This window comes from Hippocampus bargibanti, linkage group LG20 (genome assembly GCF_051943395.1).
Source record: "Hippocampus bargibanti isolate YZ-2025 linkage group LG20, ASM5194339v1, whole genome shotgun sequence".
Lineage (NCBI taxonomy): Eukaryota > Metazoa > Chordata > Actinopteri > Syngnathiformes > Syngnathidae > Hippocampus > Hippocampus bargibanti.
In genome coordinates, this window is record NC_142753.1 from 2,537,017 (window position 1) to 2,560,689 (window position 23,673).

General features: G+C 41.1%; 1 protein-coding gene across 4 annotated transcripts in view; it reads right to left on the reverse strand.

Moving 5' to 3' along the window:
* Window positions 1-13,286: 13,286 nt before the first annotated feature.
* calcr (calcitonin receptor) overlaps window positions 13,287-23,673 on the reverse strand; it is a 48,775-nt gene continuing 38,388 nt past the window's right edge. For 3 of the 4 annotated variants that reach the window (XM_089023260.1, XM_089023257.1, XM_089023256.1), the window contains 13 exons: window positions 23,554-23,664; window positions 22,529-22,641; window positions 22,194-22,353; window positions 21,657-21,767; window positions 21,467-21,579; window positions 21,139-21,230; window positions 20,009-20,135; window positions 18,810-18,963; window positions 17,096-17,156; window positions 16,931-16,997; window positions 16,571-16,789; window positions 16,445-16,486; window positions 13,287-14,272 (listed from right to left, as the gene is read on the reverse strand). In XM_089023260.1, coding sequence (XP_088879386.1) covers window positions 14,054-14,272; window positions 16,445-16,486; window positions 16,571-16,789; window positions 16,931-16,997; window positions 17,096-17,156; window positions 18,810-18,963; window positions 20,009-20,135; window positions 21,139-21,230; window positions 21,467-21,579; window positions 21,657-21,767; window positions 22,194-22,353; window positions 22,529-22,641; window positions 23,554-23,664 — 1,589 coding nt within the window. In that variant the 3' untranslated portion in view covers window positions 13,287-14,053. Of the gene's footprint in view, window positions 14,273-16,444; window positions 16,487-16,570; window positions 16,790-16,930; window positions 17,029-17,095; window positions 17,157-18,809; window positions 18,964-20,008; window positions 20,136-21,138; window positions 21,231-21,466; window positions 21,580-21,656; window positions 21,768-22,193; window positions 22,354-22,528; window positions 22,642-23,553; window positions 23,665-23,673 lie in introns of those variants that run through there. The other variant, XM_089023258.1, reaches the window with a different exon arrangement.

Here is a 23,673-nt window from a genome sequence, read left to right on the forward strand (position 1 = left end):
TCAACACATCCATTTTGACGGAGGAGCCCGATGCATGATTCATGGCGCACATCTTGAGCGGCTCTCCAAGTCGTCGCCCGTGACCCTCACACTCTCAGTCTATGCTCGAGCAAATAAATATTTCCAGATACTTCGGGAACTCCGCTACCGTCACGGCTCAAAGTTCAGGAGAATTTAAAGGGATGACTTTTATACTTTCCGAATAGCAATAACTGGCAATAACACATCCACCTCATTGGCTAACTCGGAGTTTGTTGTATTGTGCTCGCATTTTCTGCCAAAACGCAATTAGCTTTTGTGTGCCACAAAAAAAAAGTGGTGGATCATGTTAGGCCTCCGAGCCATGAATTTGGCATTACAGTAATCCCTCGTTTATCACAGTTAATGTGGACAGGGGCCACCCACGATAGATAAAACACAGCAATGTAGCAAACCCTAAATATATTGGTAATTTACATGTGTAGAGTAAAAAAATATTTATAAGGCCCAATTTAGTGGAACACATTACGGGACATGCACAAGAAGTATAATAAACGTTTGGAGGACAGTAAAAACTCTCATGCAATAAAGTAAACAGTCCACTATCAACATACAGTAAAATATTTGCAGGTATACTAGTCGTCTTTCGTGATTTAACGCACCGTAGATTCATTGATGTTGTAATGGCGTTCAATAGTGGCGTAACTTTCACCTCCGCTCAGTTTGTCAAGTCAGTTTACATTTTCACTTACTGTCATCATTTTCCTTTTCTTTTTGTGTTCGCTGGATGATTTTGAAGGTACTGGGTTTTTAGGAGCCATTGGCCATTGTCGTGACTTTCGCTGTCATTTGTGGCCTTTTTTATTATTATTTTTTTGGTTTGAAAAAAATTGATGGACCTTTGCACAGCTTTTCATCATTCCCATTCTTGGTTTAACTCTATGGACAGTTAAATGTGCATATCCAACCTCTATACAGTGAGACCTCAATTTACGAACTTAATTGGTTCCCAGACAGAGTGTGTAAGGCGAAAAGTGTGTATCTCAAAAACAAATTTTCCATAGGAAACCATTGAAATGGGAATAATCCATTCCCGGGTTTCCATAAAATATAGTTTTTAACTTAATAAGCCTTAAAACTACACACAACATACCTTATTCTATGTATAATAAATGTGCTATTGTATTGTAATGAAAGAAATACACTGCATTGTATCATAAAGTCACAAACTTTGGAGACTCATCATTTTTCCTGATTAAAAACCTCTTAATTGACACCTGTTGCTTTCTAACTTGTAAGGTCTTACAAAGCTGAGGCATCACATTATCGTTCATCATGTTGATGATTGACATAGCCAGTCTTTTCTGGATGGAACTCTTCGGTAAAAGCCTGCACATCATTCCACTTTGCTAACATTGCCTTCTCCTCCTCGCCCTCAGATGTTCTCGAACCATCCGTTACTGGCTTTAAAATCCTCAATAAGCGCCGAACTTCCAGGTTGGCTTTACTCACGCTTGTCGCCGGATAGCTGCTTTTCGTGAATCCAAATTAACAGAAGTTTTTCAACTTCTTCGATTGCCCGAGACCGTCGCTTTGAGAGCACGGAAACACCTTTTGCATCAGACGCACCTTTGATGGCTTCTCTGTTCCGGAGAATGGGAGCGATGGTTGACTTAGCATAGCTGTGCTCGGCCACTAAATCACACAAACACACACCTCGTTCGTGTTTTTCAATTATCTCCTTCTTCTCAGCGACGGTGATTTTATTTTCTGTCTTCTGGGGCTGAACACGAGCCTGTGGTGTTTTTTTTTTCGGTCCCATCATAGTAAAATTATCAAGAAAAAGCTCCAAGTAGGCGATGGACGTGTGCATTCAATGAGAGGGGTGTGGAAAGTAGCGCCGGCTGGAGCGCTGTTCGGTCGTGTGCTTCCGCCGAAGATCACTCCGCCAGCCGTGGTGGGTGTGTATTATGAAAATAGTGCTTATTATAAGGTTTAATTTTCATAAATTTGACGTTCTTAAGACAAAAAGTTTGTAAGATAAGGTGTTTGTAAGTTGAGGTCTCACTGTACTAAGTGATGCCTCAAAACAACCTGTTGAGAGTGAGGAAAGGATGTATAGTATCTCATGCACAAGTTCAAGTTAGACACAGACACAGCTCTGGTTGATGAAATCAACATTGTTATTGATCTGTATTTAAATAAGTGAATGCCGCTAATTCCCTATCTTGTTCAGAAATGAAGACGGCTAATTGAATGTGCTCCTTCGACTGTGACAACAGAGCCTCGGGATTGTGGTTCCAGCAAGCAGCCACTGCTAATTTGCTGCCTGACTTACCTGAGGTAGGGCAGAATAAATGTTGGCTGTGCCGTGACATGAGCGCTGCGCTCGATGCTGACAATATGAGTAAACACTTCAAGTTCAACTGGATAAGAAATTCCTCAGTAATGGTTAATAGGGAGGGTTTTTTTCTCCCTTGAAAATGTTTTAAATATATTTAAATCAAATAAAAAATGTCCATTATAATGTTCTTTACATTATGTCAAGTCTTCTTTTTGCAAGGGACACATGTCAACCTCAGTGCTTATTTTGGTTTCCAGCGGCTTTTCAAACCGGCCTCATTAGAATTTTTCTGTATGTGTACATAATGAAGTCTTCCACACTTTCCTTGGACTTATCAACACCCTAAAGTCGCAGCTCCAATCATTAAAAATAAAACGCATGACTCGCATTTATGAATGAAGACGAGAGAGAGTAAAAAGCATGTACATGAATATGAATTGTCCTATTAGGGCTGCTAAACAAGACATTCTTCACCAATAATAATTCTGCATAATAGTCAATGTCCTGACCTCTTAATCCTCAGCACAAACAGGATAATAGAGACAACAAATAGCTACGCGATTCATTTGTGTTCTCATTCAGCCAGTCTCATTCAGGCTTGTCCTGACAAGGTTCACAAGTCAGCTGAAGACTATCTCAGCTGACTTTGGACGCAAGGCTGAATACATCCTGGATTGGTCCCCAGCAAAAATTGGGGTACATATTGGAGAGAAACAAACTCACACCCACATCCAAATTTATTATTTAAAACACAAAACATGGGAATTACAGAGAAGTGAAACTTCAGAGTGACCGGGAAGTGGTTTGCATTTCTAGCAGATGGCAATGTAATGAAAGCAATACAGCATCATATACTAAACTCTATGGTAGTGAGCCAAATCTCATCATGTGTGGAAAATGCTTCACAGCCAGAATTACCATGAAGACCAAATACATCACACACCAATTTTTGCAGAGTTCTCGCATATTGCTTTTGTTAGTTGTGTGCATCATCAGGGTAAGACCAGCCATTCTTTCCAGTGTGAAGAAAGCCTGAATCCAAATTGGCTTCATGGAGGCAGTGTTATCCAGACAAGGATTTAAAAAGAACAAGTAAAAATTCCACACTAAGATTAAGTAATTGTTGTTCTTTGCGCAGGATAATGAATGAATAATACATGACAGTGAATATTGTTAGTGGATGTTTCTGGCAATTGTGACTATGCCTTGTTTTATTTTGAGTGCGCAAATAACTGGCGTACCAAAATGTCAGAATTGGACGTTGCGTAATCGATTTATGTCGATGTATCATCAAACATGGCGGCGGAAGCTCCGTTACACGATCTGAGGCGCATGCGCACAAGGTATCCAAGTACTGTACGACGAGGACACTACGACTAAATATGCACATTTTATATTCCGGCGGTGCATTTCAAACATCGATGGAAATGTTTCTAAAATTGAGATATAAGTATAAAATATATAATGATACCATGTTTATTGAAAAAATATATTTCCAACTACAGGTAACATCCGATTTACGACCGGCGCGAGTTATGACGACTCGTACTTACGACTATGACCGCCAGTCCTCTTTTTTTATTCTACGGCAGCCACCGCTACAGCCTGCAACGCTGTTGAACGTGTTTGCGATGCGCCTAGAAAATGCACAAGATGCACAAGATGGCGCACAAGCTCCATTTGAAAGGGGCTGATTTGTCTGCTGGAAATCTGTTGTGTGTCGCAATTGGCTGCGACACACAACGATTCACCATCGCGTTATTTATGTAGTTTTCCTTCTAATTTCGCCATCAACACGGATCAACACTATGTTTTCAGATGAAAAAAGTACCCAAAATGCATTGTGTGTTGCTTTCTCGGTCACGGGCGTTCCCTCCGTGATGTCACGGAGGGCATCGTTATAACCTCGAAAACAAGACTTCCTGAATATTCAGCTCGAGTCTTAAAACGTAAAATATAGCTATACGTGGTGGAATCTGTAAAATACGCTCAGTAGAAGTCATTTGAAGTGATTTTACAAATTATAAACACAAAAAGAGGACCAGGGTAATAATCAAATCTAAAGAATACCAAAAATGACGAGTGGGGGGGAGGCAATGGGAAAGCCGACATGCATACTATACGCCAATGGCACAAAGCAACTCGCACACGGCGGTGCAGATAAGGAACAATCCCGAAAGGATTACGGCAGAGGACCCCAACTGGACGTGGACCGTGGTCATTCGGTACCGGGCCGCGCAGAAATAATAAATAATTTACAAATTGCGAAACGAACATTCGTATGGCAATTTGCATACTCGGCACCTGCAGCCAATCAGAAGCCTGTTTCGTGCTTCAGACTACACCATGACTGAAAAGTGTACTTGAGAGTTTTGAAAGCCGCTTAGAAAGAGGACTCCACGTGGCTTGTAGCGGTTTGCTTGTAGCTTTTGCTTTATTGAATAAAACAAACGTTTAATTTGAAAAATTCTTTTTTTTTCTTAAAGAAGTTGTCGGCCCAACTGGGCCGAGACATTTTGAAAGTTGTACGCCCGAAGTAAAAGTTGTACGCCCCGGGCCACCGGGAAGACACTATTTCAAACACTGTAAAAAATCATGTAACGTTATGTGAAAAACAAATTACTCACGTAAAAAAATACACTATATCAAATATTTTAATTTATATGGCTTTATATGTGCACAGAGAGCATCCACTTACTTTCACGTTCCCTGTGGTTACTCTTGTCTGATGCATTAAGATCAGAGCATTGTCATCAAATGGTGAGTATAGTTTTTGCTTTTTTGAATGTTGCTGTGCCGACATTTTGTGTTTGGGAGCCTTTTACTGAGCTATTTGCTTGTTCTGTAGCCTCAAAGCGACATAAGTCTTCTTGTGCCGGTCCCAAGCCCAAATAAATACAGAAGGTTGTGTCAGGAAGGGCATCTGACGTAAAAGCTTGGCCAAAACAAACATGTGATCAAACCTCTGAAGATGGAGGACACTGATTCACTGTGAAGGGGAGCCCCAAAGGAAAAGAAGAAGACTATTGTCTGATGCTCAGCTGTCACAAATTTGCTTTTCATTTTAATAATACGATAATAACAACTAGTAAAAAATGACAATAATTGAAAAATAATAACAGTATAATGTGATAACAACTGTACGTACCTGTCTACACTGATCTCCACAGTGACCTGCTCAAATGGCTCCAAAACAATGCATGAGTCCTGCACTACGTCCCATTCCTCTTTGCCCAGAGGATCAACAGAGGCATTGATAACAGCCAAGGTAGATATGACTGGACTCCAGGATCCGTTTTAGCATGTGAAAGGTGGAGTTCCACCTTGTAATACGCTCTTGCTTGAGCTTCATCTCAGGCATATACATCTGTTGTTGGGTAGATTTGAGCTTCTGCGTGGCTGTTGTGCTCCTGTAGAAGAATCCACTATCCCCTTCACTTTGTCCACTCCTTCAGAGCATCTCTTACAACCAGGCGTGTACAAGAGATGGTTGATGGGTCCATTTCAGGGTTTTAATTGCTTTTGTGATGTTAGCTGCATGTTGCTAACACAGCAAACCACTTTGTTTCGAAGGGGAAAAAGTTGGCTACCATTTCCGGCTCCTCGTTAGGAGCCCTCTCTTCGTTCACTTCAGAGATCCGGCTCTAGGAACCGGCTCGTTCCCGAATGACACATCACTAATGTCATGACATTACAAAATGATTCTTGATTCTATGAGATGAAAAATTAACTTTCATTTTGCTCAGCTGTCATTGATTTTGCAGGCTTTCGTCTCAGTTCAGAAAGGGTCTTTGGCCTTGACGAATAGAAATTCATATACAGTAAAGTCTCGTTATATCGATATTCAAGGGAGTCCGAAAAAATATCGATATAACCGGGACTATCGATATATCCGACCATGTTTGCATGTAATTTTCTCCCTGCGTGCATAGAAATAGTATCGATATAACCGGGACTATCTATATATCCGATATCGATATAACGAGACTTTACTGTATTATCAATCAACAGCAATCTGCAGAGTAAGAAGCCACCATTTTGCGTATGTATCTTAACCCAGTCATTGTAAATCAAATAGACAATTTTATGTCATTCTTAATCAATGTTTATAATTGGCCTCATTCAGTTTATTGATATTTTGTCTTTTTCAGTGGCCTGACTCTTCAGTCTTCACATGTTTCATGCATGGCACGGAGAGGACATATGTGGTTTGCAAACATTAGAAAGAAGCTAAGGCTACATTATATATCATATATTTTTACAAATATTCCTTAAACAAAAAAAAAACACACACACAAAAGATACTTGGAAAAACAGAAACAAAAACCTCAAACTGAAGACGGTTGAAAAAAAAAACTCATTTGACAAACACTCCTTTTTCTTCATTTCTGTCACATCCATTTGGGGACTGATAATGCCTCGGGTGTCTCATTCATCTGCCTTCTCATAGAGAAAGATGAATATGGCAAATCCACAATCTCCTTCCAGGCATCATCATATGTTCATAATATCAAACTTTAGATAATGATCACACAGGGAACGTAGCCTTCCAATAATACATCAACGCGGGTTTGCACACACAATGCTCATTTCGCTTTGTTATTGAGTGTTGCCACATAATGCTGGAAAGAGGAGTTATTTTACGATGCTGCTATTTACAGACTTGTGGCATCAAGTATACAAATCACACATTCAATGAAAAAGCATCATTGTCCGATACTCGGTTGATTTGGCCTTTTGACACCAAGGAATGAATTCAGACAACTTTCATGACTTAGCTCGCAGGGGCAACAACTGAATATTCAGCGATGGAAACTATGTATGCTCTTCATACGCTCGCCGTCTGAGGCCAGTGTATGAATGAATCATGCCACCATTGTTAAATTCACACTCAGTTGGTCTATCTGCCATGAGCAGATAGCGGCTGATTAGGGCGAGGAAAGATTTGGAAGGTTTGATTTCCTCGCCTTTGAAGCGGTTGCACTGAGTAGAGCAGGGGGAAGCCTGCCTCTGGCATGACACGGGCGGCTATATGATGATGTATGGAACTCCATTCCTGCTTGTAAAATGAAATAAACAAATCAATAAATTCTTAGTGTATGTATACCATATGTATGACATGGTTATGAATATATTATGGGCACATTAGTCGACCATTTCAGACACTCAATACAGACACTCCCCTACTTACGCACGTTCGAGTTACGAACAACGGTACATACAAACATTTTTGTAGTAACATATGTAGTATTCTCTTCAGTTGTACATGTACATATCTTTATGGAACATATATTTTATGAAATGTTTATTTTTCAGTACAAACCAATACAAGTTACTTATACAAGCCTTAAACGTACTTCTCTAAACGAACAAATTCACCTTACGAACCATCGTTAGGAACATATCTTGTTTGGAAATTGGGGAGCGTCTGTAAACTCATTTGTGATCTTTGCCCGTTTCAGTTCTTTGCCATCCAGCATCTAATTCGGTTCGCAATATCTTTGCGAAAGGTCATTCGGCTTGTTGGCACAAATTATGCACACAGATGATGATTTCCTGCAAATGTTAATTTATTTATTTTCATTTGCTGGTTTATTAGATCTTGATCATATTGTACCTGAAACAAACAATTCCTCAAAATATTTATAATCACAATTGTGAGACAGTGTGGAGGAGGCAGACATGGTTGTGTTGTTTCTTAGTTTCTTAGTTTCACCCACTCAAGCTGACTCATTGACAATTTTCTGCAAGTTGCCGGCACACCGAAGGCTCCGTCAAATGCCAGGTCTCAAATCAAAGGCTCACGTTTCCCTGACGTTTCACAATTCCACCTCGCAACAACATGGGGGTCATTCCAAGCTGTGACTTCCTGCAAAATGTCATTCCACTCATCCATCCCCGTCTTGAGCCGAAAAACATGATGATGAGGTATGTGTGTGGAATTATGCACATTTCCTTCTCATTGTGTTGTCATTGTCGCGTAAAAAAGCCCTCCTTAGCACACTTTGCATACAATTTGACTTGAATTTTATGATTTTAGATCTGCTTTGGTTATCTTATTAAGAGGCGATAATTATCAAAGGAATGAAAATGCAGCTCCCCTGGCGTTAAACTTGATCATCATCATCATCACCTTATCAAGCTCATAGGACCAATGAATGAATTCAAAGGAGGACGGTGTGTCGTCTTCTTTTGGCGGCGTTATTAGGAGGCAGCAGAGCCTGAAATTGCATATTTTTACACTGGCGTCTCTAGCAAGGCAGAAATTATTGGTATCCAAGGAATAAATGCGGCGCCCTTTGTAGCATAAATGTGACTTGAGGTGTTCAGGAGGAATTCGATTCTGACACGCTGCCTGTGTTGATGGTATGAAATGAGTCTTATCAATAAGAAGACAACAAAAATTATAGATGGAGTATCGAGGAAAAGGTTTCTTCAGCCGTCATCTGTACTTCTTTGCCGGTGTCGGACGTTTCGCTCCTCGTCTGAAGAGCTTCATCAGCGAACTAAAAATGTGCTGGTAACTCTGGCCCAATATATATCCTGAATGGACAGAGGTGGCAGTGATAGGTCCCTGCTCCAAGGTTGAGAGAGCAGCTCTATATATAAGACCAGAGTTGCCAGCACAACTCAGCACAAAAACATGCAAATATACTTATTTTTCTTGTGCATGAGGTTAAACTCAGAAAATTAGAATACAGTGATACCTCGGTTTACGAACCCCTTGGTTTTACAAACTTTTTTGTTTACGAATGTTAAATTTCTGAATATTTTACCTTGGCATACGAATTATTTTTCGGGATACACACGGAGCTGCCACAATGAGTGATGTGTTGTTCGCAAATGAGCCTGTTCTCCTCAAAGAAAATGGCACCTGGCTTGTTTTGGTCCTCTATTCCTCGCCCCCAGTCGTCGGTTAAAGCCACCTGATTGGACAAGAACGCAGCAGTGAGGGGAGGTGGTTTAAACATTAAAGAGACAGTCAGACGACAGAGAGAGTGACAAAATTGATAGAAAACAGTGAAATTTGGACTCGTTTCAACTTTGATAGTTCAAAGGCAGAGTGTGAACTTCAAGGTTAAAATTCCCATCAATAAGCCTCCACAAATAACCCGCACTAGCCATCAGTTCAATTTGAAATGAAAAGACTAGCAAGGGAACCAGCTATTAGTGATGTTTCTAGTGTGTCTGCTTGCATATGTTGCTGTTGCCATAACACAACTTCCAAGATGTACAACCCAGAGCTCCTTGAGACACTTTATGCAAAAAGCTATCCATTCCAGCAAGCCATCAACGACCATCACAAAGATAAATAAAATGTCTTTATTATATAGTACAGTTTATTGCTTTAATTATAATACCATAGCACATTTATTATACATAAAATAATATATAATAACATATTTTGTGTAGTTTTAAGGCTTAGAAAATTAGAAAGTAGAAAATTGTGTTTTATGGGGACCTGGGAATTGATTCTTCTCGTTTTAATAGTTTCCGATGGGAACACGTCTGTGTAAGCTCTCAGTCATACAGGAGTGGTCTATCGATGAAAAGGTTTCTTCAGCCGTCATCTGTACTTCTTTGAAGGTCTCGGACGTTTCGCTTCTTATACAAGAAACTTTGTCAGCAAACTAAAGTCTTACTGGTAGTTTAGGCCCTATATATATATATACAGTAAAGTCTCGTTATATCGATATCGGTTATATCGATGGTACCGCTTATTACGATACTATTTCTATGAACGCAAGGAGAAAATTACATGCGCGCAGGGTCGGATATATCGATAGTCCCGGTTATATCGATATTTTTTTGGACTCCCGAGAATATCGATATAACGAGACTTTACTGTATATCCCTACAGTCCAGACATGGTGGTGCCGGACTCTGCTATGATAGGTCCCTGCTCTCAGGTTGGGGGGAGCAGAGGACTACTCCCTGCAGCTTCTCCACTGATAGTTCCGATCGTTCTGACTAACGACTGGCCTGATAGCCCCACTTCGACCGGTATCACCTCATCAGTATTACTAATCCTATGTTGCCTAAGCAGGCTATTGTATGAACGATCCAAATTGAACCTCACCCCACCAAATGAAGGATTTAGTTGTTTTATGAAAATTTCTTCTTTTACTCCCCTTTCAAACCATTATGTTATTTCGCTAAGATTTTAACCTCATTGTCGTCAAATGAGTGGTTGCTAGCTTTTAGGTGCCTATGTACTGCCGATTGAGGCCCACTAGTATTATCCCTGCGATGTTGATAGTCTTTTTTTGAGAATTTGTTTAGTCTCCCCAATGTACCGCTCTTTACAATTTTCATTCTTACAATGTATTGAATAAACTACATTACTTTGTTTTTCATTTGGCAGCCTATCTTTTGGATGCAATAATTTTTGCCTTGAAGTGTTTATCGATTTGAAATAAATAGGAATTTTGTGTTGCCAAAGGACTCTGTAGTTTTTCAGAAACTCTGCATTGATCAATGGGAAATTAATTTTTGGGATACACACTTTTCGCCTTACACACTCTGTCTGGGAACCAATTAAGTTCGTAAGCCAAGGTATCACTGTATTGTGAAAAAGTTCATTCATTTAAATTATTCAGCATTAAAAAGTGACATGAATATATTATTTCGAATAACAACATGCATCACAGGATATGTCAAGCTTTTATTTGTTAGAATTTGGATTATTATCGCTTATAGCTTATAAAAACGGCAAAATCAGAGTCTAAAAAAATTAGATTTACCTGTATATCCTGACATGGGATGGAGAAAAAAAACACTCAGTCAACTTTTTGTAAAATAATGTTTTTTTTTATAGAAACATCACATTTTCAATGATGTCAGTCGAAGCCGAGAGAGAGACAAAGACATAAAATGAATCACAAGAATTGTCCAAAGTGGGGATCACAATGCAGAAATCGTATTGTGTGATGCATTTTTGCTTGACTAAAAAGCGGCGCAACTTCCACAAATACAGACAACGTTACACACAAACTCTCGCCTCGGACAGATCCCTATTTAAACAAATAAGTGTGAGAAATATACTAAAATAAATGCTTTAGTAAATCATTTGCTAAGATTGATTGTCACTTCTTTCTAACCTGCAACAAATGATATTGTGAGTATCACCTTTGACGTGAAATCACGACGAGGCTCAAGAGCAACAAGTTTTGTCATTCTTTAAAGCGAGATCTCATTCTATTAAAAGAGAAGATTGGAAGAATTTGAAAAAAGGGATGGGGGAGAAAAAAACAACAGGCTTTTAGCCAAGAAAATAAATTAACTGATGATGACGTGCTCCGTGTGTATCAGCCGCAGCAATGTGTATCAATGAGAGGGATCCAAGTGTAAGAGTGATGCTACAGGGAGAAGAGATAGGGAGGGAGAATTTGAAGTACTTGGGGTCAACTGTCCAGAACAATGGATAGTGTGGAAAAGAGGTGAAGAAGCGTGTCCAGTCAGGCTGGAGCGGCTGGATAAAAATGTCAGGTGTGATGTGTGATAGAAGGGTTTCAGCTAGGATGAAAGGAAAAGTGTATAAAACAGTGGTGAGACCAGCCATGATGTTTGGACTGGAGACAGTGCCACTGAAGAAAAGACAGGAAGCAGAGCTGGAGGTAGCAGAGCTGAAGATGTTGAGGTTTTCTTTGGGAGTGACCAGGTTAGATAGGATCAGGAATAAGTACATTAGAGGGACAATTCATATTAGAGGCTTTGTAGAGAAAGTCAGAGAGGCCAGACTGACATGTCGAGTGGAGAGTGACTATATCGGCAGAAGGATGCTGAGCCTTGAACTGCGAGGCACGAGACCGAGAGGAAGACCGAAGAGGAGGTTTATGGATGTGGTCAAAGAGGACATGAAGGTAGCTGGTGTGAGATAAGAGGATGCACAAAACCAGGTTAGATGGAGGACATCGATTCGCTGTGGTGACCCCTGAAGGGAAAAGCCGAAAGGAAAAGAAGAAGAAGACGTGCTCCGTGTACTCCAAATATAAAAACAGTTCTTTTTCGGAGGAAAGCATATTTGTATCTTTTCTGCTTTTTTTGCACAGTGAGCTTCCGCTTGCTCCTTGGGCCTGTGATGTTGCGCATCAGCAAAGCAGCCGCGGCGTGGTCAGCATGATAAAATGGGAATCCAAAAACAAAATATGCATTGTCAAAGGATTTCTATGTACACAATTCCAGAGGTTCAAACATAGATACTTGGTAGCATTTTGTGGCACATAACCAGTCTGGTAGTGCTGGTATAGTGTTTGCTGTTTTTGTTGTGTGCACATTGGATATAATGTACCATATTTTATGGTGTATAAGGCGCACCAAAGGCCTTCATTTTCTTCAAAAGATGCATGCGCCTAATTGCGCCTTATACGCAGGTATGCCTCACACGTCATGTTATATTGAGCCACGACAGGTCTCGCAACTACTGTCAGCAGCCACGACTCTATATCCCCCTGTAGAAAAAGTAGTGTGTCACACCAGTCTGTAGCACGTTATAATGTGGTGTGCCTTATACAGTAAAGTCTCGTTATATCGATATCGGATATATCGGTAGTCCTGGTTATATCGATACTAATTCTATGCACCCACTGAGAAAATTACATGCAAACAGGGTCGGATATATCGATAGTCCCGGTTATATCGATATTTTTTCCGACACCCTTGAATATCGATATAACGAGACTTTACTGTATTTGAAAAACCTTTAGATATATATGTATTATATTTGTAAAACTTTTGTCATTCATTGAAGGTGAGCCTTATCCTTCAGTGCGCATTATGTGTGGAAAACGTTTCAAAATACATCATTCTTTGGGGGTGCACCTTATATTCCGGTGTGCCTCATACACCGGAAAATATTGTATAACACTTTTTCATTCATTGAAAGTGCGCCTTGTAGTCCAGTGTGCCTTATGTATGGAACGTTTGAAAATAAACCATCCAATGGGGGTGTGCCTTATACTCTGGTGCGCCTTATACATCGTAAAGTACGGTCATATTGAGCCACCTAAGGTCTGGTAACTACTATCAGCAGCCACCGACTACATTTCCCCCTGTAGAAGAAGTTGTACGTAACCTCAGCCTCTACTGTAGCGCCTTATAATGTGGTGCGCCTTATACACCAGAAATTACGGTATAAAAAATCTCTACACCCTTCTTCAAATCCCAAGATAAATCAAAACAATTTTTTTCAAACTAGGTTGTGCACTGTTGTGCAACCACATCTCAGTGGCTTATTTTTATTCATTTTTTTTTTAAAATAAAAATAAAAATAATTACACACGTTATCGGTCACAATTGAGGAACATGTTTTGAATAGATTAATCTTGGAGTCGTTTTTAATATCAGCAAACAAAGGTTTTTCGGGGGTCTGGTCTTTTTTTTAAATATCCACTCTGTGTGTGCGTGTGTGTGTCTGCATGTATGTTTATGTGTGGTAGGGTATCACATCTGCGCTCACTCAGACACAGAATGTCCCCCTTTCTCATTTTGGACCTGCATCCCCCACCCTTTGGTGTATCAGGTGAGAATAAAAAAAGGATTGTGTCAATCAATTGTCACAGTTATTCCTCCTTGCCACCAGTTGACTCATCAAAAGTCTCGCCACCACCGCCATGGTCACTAAACTGCTGCAACAAAGTAACTCCTTGTCAGTCACTCTTTGCAGCAACATCCAGCATCAACTTTGCACCATTTGTCATCAAACGCTACAAGGTTGCCATATTGAAGTGCTTATGGGATCTCGCCCATTTTCAGCGCCACCAGTTCAGAGTCGTCCGTGTGGCGCCCGTTCAAATGTTCGCTGTTGCCTTCTTGGTGGTACATCAAGGGAGGGACCTCTGAAATGGAGGTGGCCGTGTATGACGTGGAGCGCATGGAGCAGTGGTCCTTTCGCCTTTGACCCCACTCTGTCTTATACTGCATCCATTGTCGCTTCAGGGCGGCTTGTACCTGCACATACGCGCGGAGTTGATTTGAACAGTATGGAATTCAATTTCTTTCAAAATAAGATATAAAAAGGGCAACAGTGCAGTGATATATAGCCTAAACATATTCATTGAATAGTAAACACCAACCAGCATCGCAATGTTATTTCAAAATAAAATACTTTTCAAAAGCAAACAAACTATTTCAGACTATTACAGAACAAAAAGCACCATCTTTTACTTCTTTTTTCCGAGTCTTGATTTTATTTATTGTTTTGTGTTGTTTTTGTATTTTCTTTTGTCACTTTGTGTTGTGCGTCGTGTGGAACCGATACGGATCGTTTGGGCAATGACATTCATCAAAGAAGAGACTCTGCCTAGTGGTTGCGGCTTTTCGGCAGCACGAATATGCCAGCACCGTTTTTGATTGGGAGGAATGTGTGCTGTCATGGCTTGGCAGCTCTGGGACGATTGTCCTTTTTTGCGCCTGTAATGGGCAGCATTTTCACAGCCTCACTTTGTTCAGCGGAAAGGTCGCTGCTGTTGGACAGTCTGCGACCAGATGGACGCGTGGCTTGAGGAGCCCACGATGAGAAGAAAGGAGCGTCAGCGCGGAGCCCCGATGTGTACGTTGAACTGTCGTGGCTTGGAATTGAAGCGGATTTACGTGGGATAGGAGATGTAAGACATCTAGAACTGCTTCATACAACAAAGAGGGTGCAGAAGATTGAATGACTGTCATTATTATTATTTTTTGTTTGACTTCAAGATGGCGCAGCGGTGGCTGACTTTACAGCAGCTCCTGTATTTTGTTTTTCTACTTCTTCCTTTCCTTCTTACTTTCATAACTTTGCTGCTGTGAAATGTAAATTTCTCCACTGCGAGACTAATGAAATCCGATCCATTCCATTTTCTGATGATGCATGAACACAATCATCTCGCCCATAAAATGGTCCAATCATCAAAATGACCAAACTAATTGTCAAAATGAGCCAAGAGCGCAACTATGACGTCAATGTCGAGCATTGTTTTCTTTCATTGTTTCATTGTTTTGTTGTCTCACTAATCTCACACTACAAAGGCGCCATTGTAGACCTAATGCTGGTTGGGCGGTTTGGCCTTGAGTGGGAGTGGGGGGGGGGGGGGGGGTACAAAACCCCAAAAGCATGTCCTTATTAAGGCACTACGATTGATATGTAAAACCAAACAAACATTTAATTCCATGGCGACGGTTAATGTGTTTGTTCGCCCTCCTTTCGGGCCGACCCTCTCGAGGCGTGTCTCTCGAGCGTGTTTGCACGAGCCATTTTGAGCATTGGAGAAGATGGGAACCTGACGTCATTTCAGACAAGAGCCCAACACACCGTGTGTTTAATTGCACGTGTGCGAGTACTCGAATCTGCGCCTATGGCATTGTGTTGTTCGTACTCACCCATTTATGTTTCAATCAATCGGACCAAGATAACTAGCCTTACCTCGTTAGTTTTTTTTCTACACTCAGACCTTGAGCTTGAAAGTGGCTGTTGTGCAATTCGACACTGTCGACACTGAAACATCCCCCCTCCCCATGAGCTCGGGTTTAATGGATAAATGGAGTCCTTTCGTTTGATCAATTCACCAACAAATCGGTTTGCAGCTCGCCTTCGCGACGAAAATTCACATTCGCCCGTCCCATCAAGGAGTTGCATTATTAAGAACCGATACGAAAATTAATAATATTTCTGCTTTAATTGATTTATTACCTGCCTCCACAAACCTTATCAACAAAACTGTGGAACTGTCGCAGCTTGGAATTGAAGTGGATGTATGTGGGACAGGAGATGCGAGACAGTCTCTTTTCATCAATGTTTGCTTTCAACGTTTAGCTTGTAGCAGACGTATATATTCCACCATGACGTCTCTGATACATTGCTCAAAAGGACGCTTTGATCCTGTCTTTTATCTTGAACTGCTTCATACAACAAAGAGGGTGCAGAAAGTGGTCAGGGTTGAATAGAATGTCTGTGTCTTTTGTGTTGCGTCACATTATTTTGTAATTTAATTTTTGGTGTTGTTGTTTTGACTACAAGATGGCGCTGCGAGAGTGGCTGCCTTCACAGCAGCTTCTGTAAAAAAAAGTCTACTTCTTCCATTCCTTTCCTCTTCCATCCAATCCAAATACAAGTTTTGAATACAGCAATCAAATAATATCACTCACCTCACCATTGAAGAAGCAGAAAATGGTTGCCACCAGTAAGCCCTTCAAAACAAAAGCAATTCAATATTGTATTTCAATTTTTAAGTAGCCCAAACAGGCCTATTGCGCTCTGCGAGGTCTACACACCTGGTAGTGCATGAAAATGTGCATGATGTACTCAAAAACCTCCCCGGCCAGCCTGTTCTCCGGCCTCCAGGGAATAATGACAAATTGTATTCCCAGAAGGGGCACGAGGATCAGCGTGGCTCTCACTGCCTTCATGTACATGTTTGTCTCAGCGCGGTGTGTGTCTCTCAGCTTGGTGACCAGCACTCTGATGATGTTTAGTAAGAAAAAAAGATTCACCTGCAGAAGAAGGAAAGGTTCACACAGGATTTGTGGGGGGGGGGGGGGGGGGGCAAATCGATGGTGTCAAATGCTCCCGCGTGCGTTTCTTTGTCAATGTGATGTGACGCTTGGGTTATAAATAGAACGGAGGAGTCTTACAATGAGCGCTGCCACGATAGGACCGTGGACTGCATAAAGCAAATGTGTTTCCACGCTCATCCAGCAGCTGCAGAGTTTTAAAAAAGGGGTAAAAACATCTGAAATCCAAAGCATAGATGAAAAAAAACAAGTATGTTTTTATTTGTTGACAGATTGGCTACTCACTTGTCGTTAAAAAATGTTGTTCTCGCTACAGCGTGGATGGATGCAGGCACGAGTGGGAAACCTTGGGAGAGAAAAAAAAGGCTCAATAGAAACACTTCTGTCATCAAGGCCATGACGAAGCGTTATATACCGATCATCGATCAACTTGATAGAGTTGATGAATTTTGTGTTGATGCATGCGACGGGGGGAAAAAATGAAGCAACCCTGAAAAAAACATTCAAGCTGAACTATATTGGACATAGATACAATCAAAATACAGTAAAGTCTCGTTATATTAATATCGGTTATATCGATAGTACCGCTTATTACGATACTATTTCTATGAACGCAAGGAGAAAATTACATGCGCGCAGGGTCGGATATATCGATAGTCCCGGTTATATCGATATTTTTTCGGACTCCCAAGAATATCGATATAACGAGACTTTACTGTAAATAAAAACTTCTTTTCCTTTCGGCTTTTCCCTTCAAGGGGTCGCAGCAGTAAATCAGTGTCCTCCATCTTTAGAGGTTTGATCCGCATAAATAAAAACTGACGCAGCTAAATGATGATGAAAGAAGACTAAGGTCTACATGCTCTCACTTGAAAAAAACAACATTTTGTGAGGTTCGAATCAACGGAAGGGGCTCAGACTCAAGAGTAGCCAGATGAGGAGGCTCGGGCATCTCATTCGGATGCCTTCTGTATGCCTTTCTGGTGAAATATTCCGGGCATGTCCCACTGGCAGAACGAGGACAAACCAGGACACCCTGGAGAGACTATGTCACCCAGCTGGCCTGGGAAAGCCTTGGAATCTGCCAGGAAGAGCTGGAAGAAGTGGCTGGGGAGAAGGAAGTCTGGGCTTCCCTACTGAGGCTGCTGCTTCCGTGACCCGACAGCAGACAATGAATGGCTGGATCAATGGATAGAATGAACACAAAATAGGTTCCCATGTTTTTTTACTTATTTGAACAGAAAATAGGTTCCCATGTTTTTTATAATTTTTTTTAATTAATTATTTAACTTTGCAGACAAATGGTTTTAGAATTTGAAGTAAAAAATAAAGACTGTTATTGTGGTTTACATACGACAATTTGAAATTTTGGCTTGGATTTTACCAAGCATCATATCTGTGTAAACTCTCAGTCGTAGAGGAGTGGTCCATCGATGAAAAGGTTTCTTCAGCCATCATCTGTACTTCTTTGAAGGTGTCGGACGTTTCGCTTCTTATCCAAGATGCTTCTTCAGCAAACTAAAGTCTTGCTGGTAGTTTCGGCCCTATATATATCCCTACTGTCCAGACATAGCGGTGCCGGACTCTGCTATGTTAAGTCCCTGGCAGGGACCTATCGTGTCTGGACAGTAGGGATATATATATAGGGCCTCAACTACCCGTAAGACTTTAGTTTGCTGATGAAGTTTCTTGGATAAGAAGCGAAACGTCCGACACCTTCAAAGAAGTACAGATGACAGCTGAAGAAACCTTTTCGTCGATCAACCAAGCATCATGGCACTTGACATGCTTGATTTGCTTTCACGGGATGAAGAAAATGCTGTGGTGGGCCAGATTTGGCCCCCATGCCATGACTTTAACACCTGTGATGAGGACCATAAATTATGAGTTCAAAGTATCTTAAAATCAAAAGTCAAGCAAAACGTTCCAAATGAGGCTGCTTTTTCGAATGAAACCAAAACAGGAAGTTGTTCAAAACACGTAAATGGTGGCGACTCACCCCAGCCAAGGAGGTAGTACCAGTGTAAATGCTGCTCCTCTGCAAAAACAGCCACCACAATGAGCGTGTGCAGGTAGATCCCTTCACAGAGCATCCAGAAATAATTGCAACTCAGCATGTACATGTGGAAGAAGTGCAGCACCTTGCAGCCGACCTGCAAAAACGGCACATGCATGCATGTATCAGGCATTTTATCAGGTTGTTTATATATGTATACATTTTTTTGTGGCTGGCGCTTCAGGAAAGACAAAAACATTCGAAACGGCTCTCCAGAAGCGCCATAAACGTATTTTTAAATTCTCACCAGCGTACCCAAAACAACGCTAAGGATAGAGCCATCCACAAGGCCGCAGCTTGGAATTGAAGCGGATTTACGTGGGACAGGCAATGTGAGATGTGTATGTGTATTTTGTAGGTCCACCAGCATATAAGGCGCAGGGTCATCTTTGGAAATCAAGGCTTTTGGGTGGCTTTATACACCAGAAAATACGGTATTCCCGATTTTAATTGTTATAAACATTTTGAACGACACAAAAGTCATTCAATAACAATCAGTTTCAGATGGTAGGAAAAAAGAAAAGGGAAGATGATTTGCTGAGCTAAATGACATCTTTTACTCATTCCAAGCAGGATTAGTTCTTAAAAGGCTTATTTATGTTCTGTCATGGTCATGAGTCAATCCTGCAAGACAGATTTATCAGCAAAACGAGATTGGAGATTTAAATAACTCAGAAAATATCAAGGGATTTTCCAAAACAACCCCCCCCCCCCCCCAAAAAAAAAAACATCAAATGATAACTCAGCCTCAATGGACGCAGTATCTCAATGACAGACAAACTCCTCTTATTCACCCCAAAATCATACAATTTCGATCATTTCCAGTTAATATAAAGGGTCTCCATCCCCCTGCTTAAATGCCATCGACTCCAAATTGCCCATTGTCTCCAGAGCAAGTGTGAATGGTTTCATGCTCCTTTTTAGCGAAAATCAACTGGGATCAGCTCCATTTACCTGCGACCGCCCCGGTAATGAGGGCTGGCAGTCCCTAAAATGGATGGATGGTTTTACAGCATCATTTTTTCTTTTGAGCGTGAATAATAAATACATTGCGCCTCATTTCCCAGGCTGGAAATAATCTTCCTCGCAGACAATGGCTTTTGTGTATTGAGCGGTATTGTTGGAAGAGCGGCGAAACTCACAGGATTTCGGCCCACCACTTGTGGATTGTTGCCGACAGCGACCAGGTAGATAATGGTCAGGGCGGAATTGAGTACGTAGGAGCAGAAGAGGTTCTTGTGAAGCGTGATCCTCTGGCAGCTCAGACTCCTTTGGGATTGAAACCGTTGGGATGGATCGGTGAGCGTGATGACATTTAAGAAACATGCGTTAAGCGGTTGGCAGCGACGGCATCCAAATATCCAATAATCCAAATATGTCATTTGTATTGAAGCAACCACGGTATATGTCTTATGCTGGATATTTCTATTGACCTTTGAGAAGCTTGTAAAGAGTCAGGCGGTTGTGCTCATTGTGACAAACTGCTCCCAAAGACACCTGACATTGACGATGTACGTGTTTGGCAAAGCCAACGCGGCCTCAGCCCTCCACATTCCCAACTCAGCCTCACATCTGGATCCTCTAGCGTTACGATAAGACCTCCAATACTTGAAAGGATTCCGCTCCCAAGTTAGAAAAGAGCAGAAATGGGCCCGGATCCAAGTTGATTTATCTTCCCCAGGCGAATTGCGATCCGTCTTCTGCTGAGATGTTAATGATAGTTTTGAAAATGTGTGTGTGAATTATTTCAATACATTTCAATATATTGAAATTTATCCCCATTGCAAATGTAAAATCAGTTTTTTAAGTCCCCAAAACATACGGTCCAAACATGACTTCATGAAGTGATATTTAAAGTTGTATATAAGATAACAAAGCTACTGTGTGCATCCCTGATTTTTTTAGACCTGTCAGTCATTTGAAAAGGGTGGTCCCCGTAAGTGATGATCCAAACAGTGGTCCCCAGAAAACATGAAAACGCGAAATGTATATCTGTGTCATTTAAAACAGATACTTTTCTTGTGTGTCAGGGTTGAGATCCAGACTTTTAAAAAAATGGCAATAAGCAGTTTACGAGCACAGAGTTAAATAATAGCCGATGGAGAGCTATTACAAACGTATCGAACAACCAAAGGAACCCCAGCGGCCCTGAAATGAAATAGCTCAATAAAACAAAATGCCGCTAGTCAAGAAACACGCAATTTGGATTTTCGGCTAAAATTAACAAGTACCAAATGACATATTGAATCTCAGAGGGAGGTCAGGAAAGTACCTGAAGTAGAAGAAGATGGCCAATGAGATGAGCAGGGCGGCGATAGATAGGGCATGACCCACGATAGCCATGTAAAACAGGATGTACGCAGACTGCAAACAAATGCACAAACAAATATATTTTAAGATTAAAGCACTGAAAATGATTGACAACCCATCTGTGGAAATATTAAATGACAGTGAAGACCAAGTACTCGCATACAATACATTGTGGACTACCGATTTGACTACCGTGCTCTTGCAAAAGTACAAGCTGAAATGTAAAATGCTTTAAAAAACAATATGATGACAAAATAATATTTGCCAATTTCTCAGAATCTCAGGATTACCTTCAACTTTGCTTTCGTATTTTCATTGCAAAGAGTGTAGTTTGACCAGGTTCTGTTGTTGTCAGGGTGGCGAAACCACTGCCCATCATCCCCGCAGTACTTAGTTACCTTTTCTGTACAGTAAATACACAGAAATATTTTTTCCATCGAAATTTATTTTGACAATGATTTCAACGGGCAAATCGCTTACCTGTTGGGTCAAAGTCAATGAAATAGTCAGGACAGTTTTGGGATGCGTAGGTTCCTGCCGGTGTATCCCCCCAGCACATCCAGCCATCCCAGTTGCGACTGCAGTACACTTCTGATTCACCAAAGACAGAGATAGGGGGTGAGGGGTGACCCGAACTTAATTTAAGATTATTCATAGATGAGCAACGTGTAGAGCAGAGATGTCAGAGTCATTTTTGCTGGGGGCCACATTGTAGTTATGGTTTCCTCTGGAGGGCCGTTATGAATTTGAGGAAGCCATTAGAATGTTTCATCCCCTCCACATATTACATATAGAGCGCACAACAAATTAATAACTAGATTTGAAAACTGAAGTCAAGAATAATGACTGTTATTGTGGTTTACATCCAAAAATATGCCATTTGTTAGGATTTTAGCATTGTGCAATTTCATAAGTTTGATTTGCTTTCGCGGGTCGAAAAAAATGAGGTGGCGGGCCGGATTTGGCCCCCGAGCCTTGACTTGGACACCTGTGGTGTAGAGAAAGTAAATTCATTACTTGATTTGTTATAAGGAGGATCGTTCTTCATTTTTTCAAAACATTTGTACTGGCTGTCAAGGATTTGAGTCCTCTCAAGGTCCTGCTCCTCCGGGTCCATCACGGTCGCCTTGTTACCAAAGTCTTTTTCCGTGTCACCTGACAGCTGTGCGCTCTTTACCTTGCGCGGTCAGTTAGCGGCACACATAGTTAGATACAAACGCTACAATTGTCCAATCAATATTATTACAGTCCCGTTGCGAACGATTTAATTTCCTGAGAACCTCATTTACAAAGAAACTTTTTTAGTGCACACGCTAATTAGCCAATACACCAATAAATAAATAAGAAATCACCTCCAGCTTTTCCTGAATGCCGACGGCGCAGAGCGTATAGTTGGCCCATGTGATATTAGACTCTGGGAGGCGATACCATTGCCCATCCTCTCCACAGTACTTGCTCACCTTTTCTAAAGAGGGCACAATCATGCATTAAAACGTGTCACACCGCGTACCATACTTCTAAATTGACAGAATTTCACGACGATTCAGAATGCAAACACGATGAGAAGAAAGGAGCGTAAGTGCAGAGCGCCAATGCGTATGTGGAACTGTCGCGGCTTGGAATTGAAGCAGATTTACATTGGACAGGAGATGTGAGACAGTTTCTTTCCGTCAATGGATGCTTCAGCTTCGTGTTTGCTTTCAACATTTAGCTTGTAGCAGACGTGCACATTTCACCATGACATCCCTGATCCACTGGTGAAAAGGACACTTTGATCCTATCCTTTCTCATCTAGAATTGCTTCATGCAAGAAAGAGGGTGCAGAAAGTGCTTAAGATTGAATGACTGTCTATCTTTTGTGTTGTGCCACATTATTTATTTAGTTTTTTTGTTGTTTTGACTTCAAGATGGTGGCGCGTGTGTCTGCATTTGCAGCAGCTCCTGTATTTTGTTTTTCTACTTCTTCCTTTCCTTTCCTCTTAATTTCTTCACATTTTTGCTGAGAAATGTAACTAATCAAGCCTCATAAAGGCGAATTCAATCCAAACAATTTTTGGGGCAAAATACTGCAAGATTTCTAACCTTGCCTGTCCCTCCAATGACTTTAATTCGAATCTCATCCTCCCAGGTCAGTCCTAAAGAGAGTTTCAACATCTTGATCTCTCCATTTCTTTCATCAACCTTTTCGTTTATCCGAGCAAATAATTTTCTTATGCATACGCCGGACACTCTGTCTGTTCTTACCTGGTCTTATTGCTTGAGATTTTGAAACAACCCCCCTACAAAAACATATATAACCTTGCCAATTCCACAATGTGAGGACTTGAAATAATAAGATGTAAAACATAGCTAGTGCAAATAAAACCATATTTCAGACCTGTAGATTCTGCATACGACAAGTAATCTGGACAATTTTGGATGGCGTAGGTTCCCGCGACGGTATCGTCCCAACACAGCCAGCCATCCCAATTCCGACCGCAGTACGGTTCTGTAGCAG